The sequence below is a fragment of the Saccopteryx bilineata genome, chromosome 4 (genome assembly GCF_036850765.1).
Source record: "Saccopteryx bilineata isolate mSacBil1 chromosome 4, mSacBil1_pri_phased_curated, whole genome shotgun sequence".
NCBI lineage: Eukaryota > Metazoa > Chordata > Mammalia > Chiroptera > Emballonuridae > Saccopteryx > Saccopteryx bilineata.
The window spans coordinates 49,638,178-49,653,811 of NC_089493.1; the positions used below are offsets into that span (position 1 = coordinate 49,638,178).

The following is a 15,634-nucleotide window of genomic DNA, read 5'->3' on the forward strand; positions in this document are numbered from 1 at the left end:
AGGTTAAGGGCTCAATTCTACAATACTGCACCCTCCAATTCTCCGCCCCTCATGCCCCCTCCCTGCACCTCTGTGCGTGAACACACACCTACACACCTCAGATGCCAGCAGCAAGCCCAGGCTCTTATCTGAGCTAACTGGCTGGTTATATTGGGGGTTCCAACATCTCCCAGTTTAGGTTCAATTTTCTAAAATGGCTCAGAACTCAGAGAAACATTTTACTTACTAGATTACTGGTTTATTATAAAAGGATATTAAAGGGAAAGGATTAAGGAATACAAGTAACAACGAGATAAACAGAAAATAGGGTGAAGTCCTGAACAAAAGAGCTCATCCTCATGGAGCTTGGGACCTCAACATGGTGGCACCCAGAAATGTCCTAGTTTCCCAACGTGGAAGCTCTCTAAAAAGACCAATGAGCTTTCCTCCTGGGTTTTTTATGGAGTCTTCATTAGGTAGTCTGAATTGACTAAGTCACTGACCACTGGCAACTGAACCCAACCTCCAGAGCCTCCCCATAGGTCAGGCCAGGAAGTGGGGCTGAAAATTCAAACATCTAATCACAGGGTTGGTTCTCCTGACAACCAGCCCCTTGGTCTAAAAGTCACCATCAACACAACAAAAGACACCCTTTTCACTCTCTAAACTTAGAAAATCCTCAGCTTTTAGGGGAACTGTGAGCCTGGAATTGTGGATGAAGACCAGATACCTTATAAATCACAGAATCACAAGTACAAAGCAGAGTTCTGAGAGAACTCTTCTGACTGTTAAAAACTCCTGGTAGTTGAAATGGAATGTCATATTTACCTATGTTTTATCATATCTATCTAAGAATTAAGAGGTGAGATGGTTTTAACAGGGTGAATATTAACTTTAAAAAAAGTATTTCACCATTCATTAGACAATGAGATAAAGGTGAAGGAGACTTCTAAAGTTAAAGTTCTCATACCTGGATGTTAGGTTCTTCCACATGCTTCCTGTACTTAAGACTGTGACATTAACATGCATATTTGAATGTAAGAATGAAACCATAGTTTTTGCAGAAATTAAGTCTAACCTGACAGTTTATTTTGACAGTGCAGATTGGCTTTGTTAAGTAAGTTATAAGAGGACATTTTTTATAAATTAAATGCGCTAAATCTGAAATTTATTTAATCATTGTTTGGTGAAATATACTTAAGTAATATCTACAACAAGGGTCCCCAAACTTTTTACACAGGGGGCCAGTTCACTGTCCCTCAGACCGTTGGAGGGCCGGACTATAAAAAATACTGAATAAATCCCTATGCACACTGCACATATCTTATTTTAAAGTAAAAAAACAAAACGGGAACAAATACAATATTTAAAATAAAGAACAAGTAAATTTAAATTAACAAACTGATCAGTATTTCAATGGGAACTATGCTCCTCTCACTGACCACCAATGAAAGAGGTGCCCCTTCCGGAAGTGCGGTGGGGGCCGGATAAATGGCCTCAGGGGGCCACATGCAGCCCACAGGCCGCAGTTTGGGGACCCCTGATCTACAATATACATATAACCCCCCCCACACACACAAAACATATTTTGTAACTACTTAAAGCATTTAACATGGTAACATAAAGTTCATAGATTCCAAAATTCTTGTAGAGTATGTGGAACCCAGAAATTTTGAAGAAAAGCTGAGAGGACTATTGGGAAAATTACTTGAGCTCTATAGGAGATGCAGAGATGTATGTATTTATTAACTTTGAATAAAAAGGAGAAAAAATCTTGATTGACAGCACTTCAATTTTAATATAGAACATATTTTTTATTATAGTTTTAGTAAGTCTGTATCTTATATTTTTAAAAGCTGTTTCTGTTGGGAATTGCTGTTATGTATCCTTGATATCAGAAGTATAACATTACATCTTTTTGCTTTGCAGTCCATTGCTGATGGTTTTAGAGAGGCAGTCCGTTATGTCCTTCCACGCCTTATGCTGGTGCCAGTGTATCACTGTTGGCACTATTTTGAATTATTAAAGGTAAGATGGAAACGTTTTGAACTAAAAATACTTGTATTTATGAGGCTTAGAAATTAGTTTTTGATCTGATCATATTATTTTTAAATACTTTTTATTCATAAAGTATTTTAAATGTCTACCTTCTTTTCACAGAGAAAAGACCATGAAGAAAACTTGTATTTCTTATTTATCTGTTTATCATTTCTAAGTGGTGGAGAGAGACAGGAAAATGTATCTTCATTTGACATTTCATAATATAGACTCTTATAGTACAAACATTATAAGAAAAGTGTTTACTTTTTTTACTTTTTAGAATTAGTTTTTGGAGGCACACAATAACACTGCTTTAACTTTTAAATAAGTAATTATTAACTTTTATACATAACATTGTTCTAAGTTTCTATCTTGCTTTAACTTATTAAGAAAAACTTTTAGGATTGGCGTATTTTTTCATACAGTGTAGTATTCTTCCTCTCTTAGCTAGGACCCAAATAACATTAAAAAAATAATTTCGGTAAAGGTTGAATTTTTTTTCAAAGATTAGTAAACATGAAAATATATTGACTTCCTAAAGGTTCTAATAAACAGTATAAACTTTATTGTGGTACATTATATACTTAGAGAAAAGTATGTACTAAAACAATATAAACACAAATGTGTTATATAATAAATAAGCATAATATTATATGTAAACATACCAGAGGTAAACCTCTATCCTGACTATAATAGCAATTACTTACTTTCTCTCTTTTTTAGTTTAACTACCTATGTGTATATCACTAAAATATATCTATCCTGTTTCTGATTTTTATATAAATTAGATCTAATTGTATATATTATTTTCTATCTTATATCTTCTTTCAAAGTTCTATCTGTAAGATTTATTGATGTTGTTTTATGTTCTAGTTTAATTTTCTTTCAGTTTGAATAAACCATGATTATAGATTAAAAAGAGACGATAGAATAGAAACCTGGCTGCTAAGTACAACACTAACTGGGTCCTATATTGGGGGAAAATTTCCCTAAAGTAGCAGGATTGGGACAGTGACCAAATTCAATACATGCTGTAGATTAGATAATAGAAACAATTTAAGGGGGGAAGAGAAGAACTTTGTAGGGAGGAGGCATTTCAGTTGGTAATTTCTATGTCAGTGTAAAATGTTTAGAATACGTGCTTTCAAATGTTTGTAGGGATATTCATTAATCTTATGTTTATTTAAATGGGTTGTTTATTAAATCTCACTGCAGAAAATTCAAGAAATGTTTAGCAAATTATTGGACTGAAGTTATACCAAACAGAGCCATTATTTTATATACTTATGTCACAAGAAAATCCTGTGCTTTAAATAGCCTGAAACATTATTTCTCTTTGACAGCCTGTAATTATTACATGGATATTTAGAAATGACATGGTCATTTATATGAGAGAGTTTGGGTAGCCTGAAGACCAAGTAGACAGTAGAAATTTAGTAACCTCATACACCTAAATTGAAAAGCAGTTCTCATTTTGGTAGAATTTCATTATTAGTGATAATTTGGAAGTTTGAATCAATAAAAGCAGAAAGAATAAAAAGATCATAAGTATTTTATATTATCAATACCCATATTTACTAAGGAAATATTTTAGAGTGGAGCCAAGAAGAATCTTTTTTCACAATATTTTTAGTAAGATAGTTTAAGATCATGAAATACATTTAAAATTTTTAAAATTTTCTGAAACGATTGTAATTTTTCCAGATTCTTGTATAAATGTATAGTTGTATCCATGTGTTCTCTATATCTGTATAATGCTCCACTTTGAATTCTTATATCAAACAAATTAAAACATAGAAGCATCATCCAAGCTGAATTATTTTTATAAGGTAAATTTTCTTCCATTTTTAGAGTGAGATATAAGAGAAATTTTTGGATAAATAAAATAAAGCCAGAATTGTTACAATTAATAATGCAGTTGATAAGTCTTATTTCTAAAGGTTAATAAGATAGAGGATTAACTTTTATGGTTTCTTGATATTTACTAGAATGGTTGAATTTTATGTTGTAAAAAATAGCAGTTAAATCCTTTGTGAGGTACTATTTTCAGAAAAGTTTATGTTGGACTGAAGTGTGAAAGTTAGCAACTTGATTATGTTGTATATCAAAGATATTTTTGCTTCTAGAAATCTCTAAAATGTAAGGATTTAATAAAGAATATGAAATTATTTATCTTATTTTCTCTATAGTTATTAACAAATAAAAGTCACCTTTAAGCTTCATGTTGTACATGTTTTAAACCATTTTTAATATTTGGAAAATGTCCAAATGGTTATTGTAGTTGTTCTTTTTCTGACTTCTATGATAATAAACATGTAGAAAGAGGGTTGGTTTGAAGGATCGAGAAGTACAGTCATCCCTCGCCATATCGCAGTTCACTTTTCGTGGTCTCACTGTATTGCGCATTTTTAAATTGTATATATCTAATTTTGTATCACAGGTTTTTTACTATATCACAGGATTTTGCAGTATATAGGTATTTTTATATATTTGTTATTTTAATTATTTTTGCGGTAAAATAAGCATTTTCTAGCCTAAGAAGTTGAAAACAATATAAAAAACTATGAAATATATTAATTAAAACATATTAGTATTCACTGGTGAGTACCCATAAAAATTTTATATGTTGTTAAAATTACATAGGTTTAAGAGTGTAGAAAGTGTTTAAGAGCATAGAAGGTATTTATAAGAGTGTGGGAAAGGTTAATAACAGTGTGGGAAAGGTTTATAAGAGTGTGAGGAGGGTTTATAAAGCCTTAAAATATATATAAATAATAAAATAAACATAAAGTCACTGCTTCACAGATTTTCCCCCATTGCAGAGGGTTCTGAAACCTAACCCTCAGGATAGACGAGGGACCACTGTATACATAATTATATAAAATTAAAGCTATTTTTATTAAGTATATTTAAAATTCATTTAGAGTTATAACTTTGCTGCTTCCTCTAATTATGAGAAAGGAAAAGAATTGAACAATACAGGTTTAATTTTCTTTTTGTGTTTTGCTAGCAATTGAAAGCATGTAGTGAAGAACAAGAAGACAGAGAGTGTTTGAACCAAGCAATTACTGCTCTCATGAATCTTCAGGGTAGTATGGACCGAATTTACAAGCAGTATTCACCTCGACGCCGACCTGGGTAATTCCAAAATGTTGAGAACATGAATGCTTCTGCATATTTCACTTACATCTGATGCCTAGTTTTTCAGGAAGTGTTATTATAATGATAGTTGCATTCTTTTTTTGTATTTTTCTGAAGCTGGAAACGGGGAGAGACAGTCAGACAGACTGCGCCGACCGGGATCCACCCGGCACGCCCACCAGGGGCGACGCTCTGCCCACCAGGGGGCGATGCTCTGCCCCTCCGGGGCGTCGCTCTGCCGCGACCAGAGCCACTCTAGCGCCTGGGGCAGAGGCCAAGGAGCCATCCCCAGCGCCCGGGCCATCTTTGCTCCAATGGAGCCTTGGCTGCGGGAGGCGAAGAGAGAGACAGAGAGGAAGGAGGGGGGGCGGTGGAGAAGCAAATGGGCGCTTCTCCTATGTGCCCTGGCCGGGAATTGAACCCGGGTCCCCCACACGCCAGGCCAATGCTCTACCGCTGAGCCAACAGGCCAGGGCTGATAGTTGCATTCTTGAAAGTTATACTTTGTTTTACATTTTTATTTTGGTCTAGTCTTTTAAAATTGGCATTGTAATATTGTTAAGATATATGTAATAAAATTTAAAAGATATATTTAATAATTTTGGTATAATAATTATTATTTTAAGTGACGGGGGGGGGAATAGAGAGACAGACTTCTGCATATGCCCCATCCAGAATCTACCTAGAAACACCCATCTTGGGCCAATGCTCGAATCAACCAAGCTATTCTCAGCACCTGAGGCTGATGCTCAAACCAGTCAAGCCACTGGCTGTGAGAGGGGAAGAGGAACTGAAGGGGGAGAGGGAAGGGGAGAGAAGCAGATGGGCGCTTCTCCCGTGTGACCTGACTGGGAATCAAACCTGGGATGTCCGTATGCTGGACCAATGCTCTATCCACTGAGCCAACCGGATAGGGCTAATTTTTATATAATTATATAAGGAATAGAATTATTTGGGGTTTTTTATTATTATGGCAATAGGAATGAAATATAGTACCTCTAGTAACATCTCTTTTATAATAATGAAATTGAGGCATGTAGTGGCAAAGTTATAAGAAAATAAATGTTCTGTGCAAAATCTAGTGTTTGGTCATTTAATATCTTTGTCACTTGATTTGAAGTACTTTGCACTTAAAGCAATTAGGATTGTTTAGCCATTGAATGAGCTAAATTTGTCTTTTTTTTTTTTTTTAGGGATCCTGTTTGCCCTTTTTATAATCGTCAACTAAGAAGCAAGCACCTGGCTATTAAAAAAATGAATGAAATTCAGAAAAACATAGATGGATGGGAAGGCAAAGATATTGGACAGTGTTGTAATGAATTCATTATGGAAGGTCCATTGACAAGAATTGGTGCTAAACATGAACGGCATATTTTTCTCTTCGATGGCTTAATGATTAGCTGCAAACCGAATCATAGCCAGTCACGCCTTCCAGGTTATAGTAGTGCAGAATACAGATTAAAAGAAAAATTTGTCATGAGAAAAATACAAATATGTGATAAAGAAGATACTTGTGAGTACAAACATGCTTTTGAATTACTATCCAAAGATGAAAACAGCATAATATTTGCTGCTAAATCAGCTGAAGAGAAAAATAATTGGATGGCAGCACTTATTTCTCTTCATTATCGTAGTACTCTAGATCGAATGCTAGATTCAGTATTATTGAAAGAAGAAAATGAACAACCACTGAGACTGCCAAGTCCTGAAGTGTATCGTTTTGTGGTAAAAGACTCTGAGGAAAACATTGTTTTTGAAGACAACTTGCCAAGTAGAAGTGGAATCCCCATTATTAAAGGGGGGACAGTGGTGAAGTTGATTGAAAGATTAACATATCATATGTATGCAGGTATGTGAAACTCATTACAAGTGATTATCTAGGGCCAAGGAGCTAAAAGCTTTTCAAGAATATTCAAAAATAATTGAGGCCTGGAAAAAAAATGGATGGCCTCTAAAATATGAAAAGAATACTGCAGAATCAAAAGGAAAAAATAACTAATGTCTCTAAAATATAATATTGTTAACCTCATTAATTAAATATTCATAAAAATTGTATATTCATGAATCTTGAATTTGAAAACAATATTTTTCAAGAAATACTGTGATTGGCAGGAAGAGCCACATTGGGAGAAGCCAGAATAAAAAGGAAAAGGAAGTAAGGACTCCAAAATATGCTGAATAAATAAAATATGCAACCTGTTTTATGCTCTACCTTTTCAGATCCCAATTTTGTTCGTACTTTTCTTACTACATATCGTTCATTTTGTAAACCACAGGAATTGCTAAGCTTACTGATTGAACGGTAAGAAAATTTTTTTCACTTATATTAACATTTTGTAAAAAGTTAACTGTTTTGTGTCTTGCACAGTACTGGATGCATAGTATGTACTCAAGTAGTTTTTGAATATTATTTATTTGGCATTAAATTAGCAGTATGCTTCAAACAGTGTGCTTAAACTGAAATTCCTGTTTATAACAGAGGTCTTTTCAGAACTTAGCAATATTTATAGTGGTAATCAGAAAGACCCATTCTTAGAGGATAAAGAAAACTATGTATCTTAATGAAATTTTTTTCTGTACAATAAAACAATGCTTCCTTAAAAAGAGACTGTTTTACTTTTAAAACAAACTTTTTATTATGGTATATTCAAAACATATACAAGAGTAAAAGACTATAAAACCTTAGTACCATATAGCCAAAGGCCAATTTTTGTAATATGTAATACGTTTAAGAGAAGTTTATCAGTAATTTTACCTTTCACATAAATGATAGTAAAGAAGATTGTATATTTAAAATATTTTTCCTGCTATATATTAAGGAAATATAACCCCATTTATCAGGCATCCAACTTCAGTAATTATCAACTGATATGTCATCTGTTTTTCTAACACTTGAACATCCTAACCCCAAGATTACAATTGACCTTCTGTATCCATTGGTTTGTTATTCTTGTCTATCTCTCTCTCTGAAGATACAGAGGGCTAACTAAGGGACTCCAGCATCAGTGGATTTTAGTATCTACTGGGGTCCTGGAACCAATCCCCTGTAGTTACCGAAGGATAACTGTATTTTACAGTAAGTCCTAGACAGTGTATTTCATCTGTAAATATTTCCAGTTTTACTTCTGATGGATAAGTACTCTTATTAAAACTTAATTGGGCCCTGGCCAGTTAGGTCAGGTAAGATTGGAGCATCATCCCAAAACACCAAGGTTGCAGATTTGATTCCCAATCAGGGCACATACAGGAAGCAGCCAGTGAGTACACAACTAAGTGGAACAACAAATGAATAGTTCTCTCTCTCTCTCTCTTCCCTTCTTCCTCTTTCTATTCTTCTCTCCACTCCCCACTTCCTCTCTCAGTCTTCTCTAAGGTCAGCCAACTAAAAAAAATCAAAATATCATTATTAGACCTAAAAAATTATTATTTTCAACTTATGATTAATTTTAAAAAGTTTTAGATTGACTTTTTAAATTTTTTTACTGAGTATATCAGTAGCATTTTAAATAGTTTGCAATTTAAAATATATCATGTTTCCCCATGTATAAGACGCTCCCATGTATAAGATGCTCTCATGTATAAGATGCATCTAAATTTTGGGACCTGAAATTTGAAAAGAAATGTATTGCATAAAGTTATTGAACTAAAGTTTTATTCATCATAAAATTCATACAACTCATTTGTGCGAAAAGTGGAAAATGCAAGTAAAAAAATCTACAACCACTGTATAAGAGGCACCCAGTTTTTAGACCCCAAATTTTTCGGAAAAGGGCGCGTTTTATACATGGGGAAATGTAGTATCTGGACTCCAAGATAATTTTTTCACATTTAAAAACTTAATACAGGATTTTATTGTGACCTGTATCAGTATGTTGTTCTATGAAACAAAGTTTACCAGACTGAATCAGTGTAATGAGCTGTGAAGATTTATTCAGTTGTATTTCCATGTCCAAAATTAGGAAAGCACGCATTAGACTTACGTTTTAGCTGTATTTCCTATGGTTGGGCAAAAATTTTTATATATATATTGTGTGTGTGTGTGTGTGTGTGTGTGTGTGTGTATTTTTCTGAAGTTGGAAACGAGGAGGCAGTCAGACAGACTCCCTCATGCGCCCGACCGGGATCCACCCGGCATGCCCACCAGGGGGCGGTGCTCTGCCCATCTGGGGCGTTGCTCTGTTGCAACCAGGGCCATTCTAGAGCCTGAGAGAGAGGCCATGGAGCCATCCCCAGCGCCCGGCCCAACTTTGCTCCAATGGAGCCTTGGCTGTGGGAGGGGAAGAGAGACAGAGAGGAAGGAGAGGGGGAGGGGTGGAAAAGCAGATGGGCGCTCCTCCTGTGTGCCCTGGCCTGAATCGAACCTGGGACTCCTGCATGCCAGGCCGATGCTCTACCACTGAGCCAACCGGCCAGGGCTTTTTTTTTAACTTTGATTTTTACTTTATCCACTTAGTTATGGTCTTTAAATATTGTTTAAGATTTAATTTGGGCCTTCTCTTTGGATTTATATTAATTTATTTAAGGAAATTTATGTCTACTTGCATTTAAAAAATAAATATTAAGGACAGATTATTAGGTAAGCCATCTCTCTGTTACATTCTTTAAAAAGGTTGTACTCCTTAAAGATTTTTTTCTTGGATCTTTTCCATTGATCTTTTATATGTTGAGAAGTACTAGTTACTAAACTTTTTTTGATAAAAGACTATAAAACCTTAGTACCGTATAGCCAAAGGCCAATTTTTGTAATATGTAGTACTTTTAAGAGAAGTTTATCAGTAATTTTACCTTTCACATAAATGATAGTAAAGAAGATTGTGTATTTAAAATATTTTTCCTGCTATATCTGAAATCCTTTTCATTTGTATATAAAAAATGAAAAATTTCTCTCATTTTGCTTTTCTTCTTAGATTTGAAATTCCAGAGCCTGAACCTACTGAAGCAGATAAATTGGCAGCAGAGAAAGGTGAACAGCCAATTAGTGCAGACCTTAAAAGGTTTCGCAAGGAATACGTCCAACCAGTACAACTTAGGTTTGGCTTGAATATATTTTTTTATTTGCCATTAAATTTCCAATATATCATTAGCATGAAAATTCTTACCTCTTCATTTAGGTATTGGTATTGTTGTTAACTTCATAGCAGTTAAGTTAAACTTCCAAAGTTCTTTCTATATGAAGCTTCTTGTAAATACCCTGAAGAATTTTAATTATTAAAATGTGTTATTTGCATCAGCTGTTTGGCATGTGATATGCTTACAGTCCAGGATACCTATTAAGTAAAATTTATAAAATTGCACGTGAGGTTGCCTACTGTCAACTCCTGTCCACCTTGTTTTTTTTTCCCTTTATCTCTTATTGTGATTATCTAATAATCTTGGATTTACCATTTTGCTATACTGATTTTATCCTACATCTATTCGTTTATCATTCTTCTATTGGTCCATTAATTATCTAATTTGGGGAATGTATTTCAAAGTACACTTCTCCTCAAGTACTTCAATTTGTTTATTATTAACGGTATTCGTTTATTGTTCTTTTGCTCTAAACTGTGTATACAGTGTACTTTGGTTGAATTTTAACAAATACATACATCTCTAGAATACAAACTCCATTTGAGATATAAAATACTGTCGTCATCCTAAAAAGTCCCCTCATGACCATTTTATTCAATTTTTGTTCTCTTTGTCCAAAGCAGTATTCATCTGCCTACACAGATTAATTTTACTTATTTTAGAATTTCACATAAATGTATTCTTACATTATATACTCTTGTGTCTGACTTCTCTCACTAAACTTGTTTTGAGCTTGTTGTTGCTTGTATCAGTAGTTCTATTTTATTGCTGAGGTGGAATTCTCTTATATGAATATACCACAGTTTGTTTATTAATTTTCCTACAGAAGGACACCTGATTTTTTTCAGTTTTTGATTACTATTAATAAAGCTGCTATGAACTTTATGTTACAAGTTTTTTGGGAATATATTATTTTCATATAGAGTTTTTGGTAAATAACTCAGTTATTGGATTGGTGTATGTTTAATATTGAAAGAAATCGCCAATTTTCCCCCCAAAGTGATTATATTATATTACATTCTCACCAGCAGTGTATGAGAGTTCTAGTTGCTCCATATCCTCATCAACGTTTAATGATGTCAGCCTTTATATACTTTAGTCACACTGATAGGGTATAGTGGTATCTCTCCAGTTGTTGTTGTTGTTGTTGTTTTTAACAATCTTTTTTTTTTTTTTAATTTTATTTATTCATTTTAGAGAGGAGAGAGAAAGGGAGAGAGAGAGACAGAGAGGGAGAGAGAGAGAGGAGAGACAGAGAGAGAGAAGGTGGGGAGGAGCTGGAAGCATCACTCCCTTATGTGCCTTGACCAGGCAAGCCCAGGGTTTTGAACTGGCGACCTCAGCATTTCCAGGTCGACACTTTATCCACTGCGCCACCACAGGTCAGGCTATCTCTCCAGTTTTAATTTTTATTTTTCTGATGACTAATGATGTTGAGAACTTTTTATTGTTTCTTATTGGATATTTATACTTACTTTGTGAATAATCTATAAATATTAAAATCTTCTGTCTCTTTTTTGAGTTGTTTTTTATTATTGAGTTGTTATAATATATGAGTAAGGTTAGATTCCAGTATTTTGTTAAATAAATGTTTTACAAATGTCTTTTTCCAATCTGTGGTTTTTCTTATTAATAGCTGTTACTTTTCTTAATAATAGCTTTTGATGAGCAGAAATTTTTAATTTTGATGAAATCAAATGAGATTTTATGAGACTTTTTTTCTCTTACATGATAATTTTTAAATGATATTGGATGCTGTAGAAACTAGGAAGGAGAGGAAATGAAAACAGTTATTTAAATTGAGCTAGTGCAGGCTAGAAGCTAACAGTATTGTGATATCTTGAAATATTCTCTAAGCCACAGAGCTAATTTGGCACACATTGACTAAGGTGGTTTTACTTCAGATAGCATGACAGAGATTGGGAATTTAAAGAACTTTCTTAGTCTGGGAGAAAAACTATTTTCTGTTAGTTAGTGGAGAAGAAAGCTACCTAGAAACAAACCAGTATTGGCAAAGGTGTGGAGAAAAGTGAACCTTCATGCACTGATGATGGGAATGCAAACTGGTGCAGCCACTGCGGAAAACAGTATGGAGTTATCTAAAAAAATTAAAAAAAGAACCTGCGTTATGGCCCAGTAAATCCACTTCTGGGATTTTATCTGAAGAAACTCAAAACACTAATTCGAGGAAATGCATGCACCCCTGTGTTCATTGCGGTATTATTTACAATGGCCAAGATTTAGAAGAAGCCCAGTGTCCATCAGTAGATGAGTGGATAAAAAAGTTGTGGTACATTTACACAATGAAATACCACTTAGCTGTAAAAAAGGAAGGAAATCCTATCCTTTGTGACAACATGGATAGACCTGGACAGCATTATGCTCAGTGAAATAAGCCAATCAGAGAAAGACAAGTACTATATGATTTCACTCATATATGGAATATAATGAACCAAATAAACTGACAAACAAAATAAAATGGACTCAAGAGAGCAGACTGACTGCCATCAGAGGGGAGGTAGTTGCGGGGGTGGGTGAAAAAGTGAAGGGGTTATGCAAAAGAAGAATAAACCTCCTAGACACAGAGAACAGTATGTTGATTATCAGAGGGAAGGGGGCATGGGAGGTGGTAGAAGAAAGTATAGGGGGGATAAAAGGTGATGGAAGGACACTTGGTGTGATGAATACACAATACAATATACAGATGATATAGAATTGTATGCCTAAAATGTATGTAACTTTACTAACCATGTCACCCCCAATAAATTCAATTAAAAAAACAATCACTCATTGAAATAATGAAGAAAAAATGTTAATATGTTAATCGAATTAATTTATAGTATCTAAAAGCCTCTGGTGGCAAGTGGAATGTTGTTTTTGTATAGCTGGAGTAAATCTCTACTTGGAAGGTTGTAAGTAATATAGAATATTTTTGTGTTACTGCAGAACAGAGTAACTCTGTCAGAAATACTTTTGTCTTTTGAAATAAAATAGAATGTGGGCATGCCTGTAAATTATATACTAATATGACGATAGCACTTGATTTTAGAACCAAATACACTAAATCTTAGTTGATTTTCCGTCTTATATGGAAAATATATAAAAATTTAGATTTCAAAAAATCCTTTTTAATATAAGCACTTAAAATAGCTTTTGTATAATATAGAGAATGAATTTTGTATGTATGAATAAAGAAAAGGTACTTTTGTGAACGTAAATGGGTAAGTACAAGAACCACAATTTTATGCGTATAAATTTTTTTTTATATAATAAAAGTCTGGAGATCGACTGTCTTCATATTGTTGAAGTACTAAAAATATTAATTAAATACAAAGTACAGACTCTTTGAATGTTACAGTGGCCTTTGTATATAAAGCTGTCACCATGGCATTAGAGATATAATGAAGTGTAATTAAATTCTCAGGTTTCACTAAAATGTGGTTTCTCCCCCCTTTTATCAGGATCTTAAATGTATTTCGGCACTGGGTTGAACACCATTATTATGACTTTGAAAGAGATTTGGAGTTGCTTGAAAGACTAGAATCCTTTATTTCAAGTGTAAGAGGTATATTATTTAAAGGTTTGAATCTTACATCACACTTGAGTTTATTGTTAAATTTGTATGATTTTTAATTTAAGAATCTAAACTAATCATTTTTAAAATAATATTTGGAATAATTTGTGTAGACTCTAAGGAGCTCATGTATGTTTAGAGTCACTTGAAGTCTTAGAGCCTTGCCTTTTTAAGTTGTTCAGGAGAATTGTGGTTTTAAAAAAATCAAAAGTCTTCCTGACCTATGGTGGCACAGTGGATAAAGCATTGACCTAGAATGCTGAGGTATCACTGGCTGGAAACCCTGGGCTTGTTTGGTCAAGGCACATATGGGACTTGATGCTTCCTACTCCTCCCCCTTTCACTCTCTTTCTCCCTCCTCTCTAAAATAAATAAAATCTTTAAAATACATAAAGAAGTCAAAAGTCCTCTTTAATAAGTTTAAGCCTTTCAAATTTTGTCTCATATCAACATTGCCATTCCTTTAACTAATTAAATATTTGTATAATTTTATGTTTTCATACTCTCCTTCACTTTATTCTTTAGTTTTGAATAGTTAACAGTGTTGGGTTTTTTTTCTTTTTTTTATTTGAGAGAGAGAGAGACAGGAAGGGAGGAAAGAAGGTAAGAAGCATTAACTTGTCGTTGCTTTCACTTTAGTTATGCATGGAGCTTCTCTTATGTGCCTTGACCAGGGCCATGCCAGTGTCCCCTTGCTCTAGCCAGAGACCATTTGGGCTCAAGCTTGAGAGCTCTGGGATCATGTGGACCATCCCCACTCAAGCTGAGCAGCCCATGCTCCGGAAGCCCAGGGAGCCAGTGACCTTGGGCTTTGAACTGGTGATGTCAGCATTCTGAGTAGATGCTTTATGCATTTTGCCACCATATAGTCAGGCAAATAGTTAACAGCTTTATAAGTACTGTTTATTTTACCGTGAAAAGTTTTTAGTGTATTTTTGGCATCTCAGAGATAGGAGTTTCCTATCTGAAGTTGCAGAGCATACATAGCCCATGAAATGAACCTGTAGGCCATGAACATTTAAACAAATGTATGTGTCATCAAATGTATGTTATTGAATCATATCTGATATTATAAAGCATTGATTAAGAATACTCTAAACCTAGCTTATGGTATCTTCTTGTTCTTTTTTGTATGTTTGTTTTTTGATTTTTGATTTTAGAGAGAGGGGAAGAGTGAGAGAGACAGAAATTTTTATTTATTCCTGTATGTACCCTGACTGGGGATTGAACCCTCAACCTTGGCATATTGGGCTGTTCTCTAGCCAACCAAGCTATTCAGCCAGGGCACATCTACTTGTTCTTTAAGAGAATTTTACTTTAAATAGAGAATATGATTTCTTTGTTTCAATTTTGAGATATTTGAGATAACATTTTATGTGTATTTAAAATTGTTTATAGTACCAAATTAATTTAAGTAATATTATTAAAGTAATAAACTAGATTATATGTGATCTAAGAAGCATCTAAAAACCCACATACCATATTTCCTTATGTATAAGATGTACTCTTTTTTGAAAAATTAGGTATAAAAGCTGGGTGCATCTTATATAGTGGTTGTATTTTTTTTTACTTGCATTTTCGGCTTTCTTGCACTTGTTGATGGAACTGAGGATGAGGCAATCTATGAAGACAGTGATTTGTCAGAAACAGATGAGGACAAGCTAATGGATGGAAGTTTTGACAGTGATGAGTTGTATGAATTTTATGATACATAAAACTTGAGTTCAATACCTTTATGTAATACATATTTTTTTTCAAATTTCGGGTCCCAAAGTTAACGTGTGTCTTATACATGGGAGCAGCTTATACATGGGGAAATATGGTATATTA

The 15,634-nt window shown here is 34.0% G+C and overlaps 1 protein-coding gene across 1 annotated transcript in view; it reads left to right on the forward strand.

Moving 5' to 3' along the window:
- The window catches only part of SOS2 (SOS Ras/Rho guanine nucleotide exchange factor 2), a 100,970-nt gene that overhangs the window by 58,934 nt on the left and 26,402 nt on the right, over positions 1–15,634 (forward strand). Inside the window, exons 8-13 of the mRNA XM_066272207.1 lie at positions 1,909–2,007; positions 5,030–5,157; positions 6,354–7,009; positions 7,381–7,462; positions 10,068–10,190; positions 13,692–13,795. Of these exons, the coding sequence (XP_066128304.1) occupies positions 1,909–2,007; positions 5,030–5,157; positions 6,354–7,009; positions 7,381–7,462; positions 10,068–10,190; positions 13,692–13,795 (1,192 nt within the window). The remainder of the gene's footprint in view (positions 1–1,908; positions 2,008–5,029; positions 5,158–6,353; positions 7,010–7,380; positions 7,463–10,067; positions 10,191–13,691; positions 13,796–15,634) is intronic.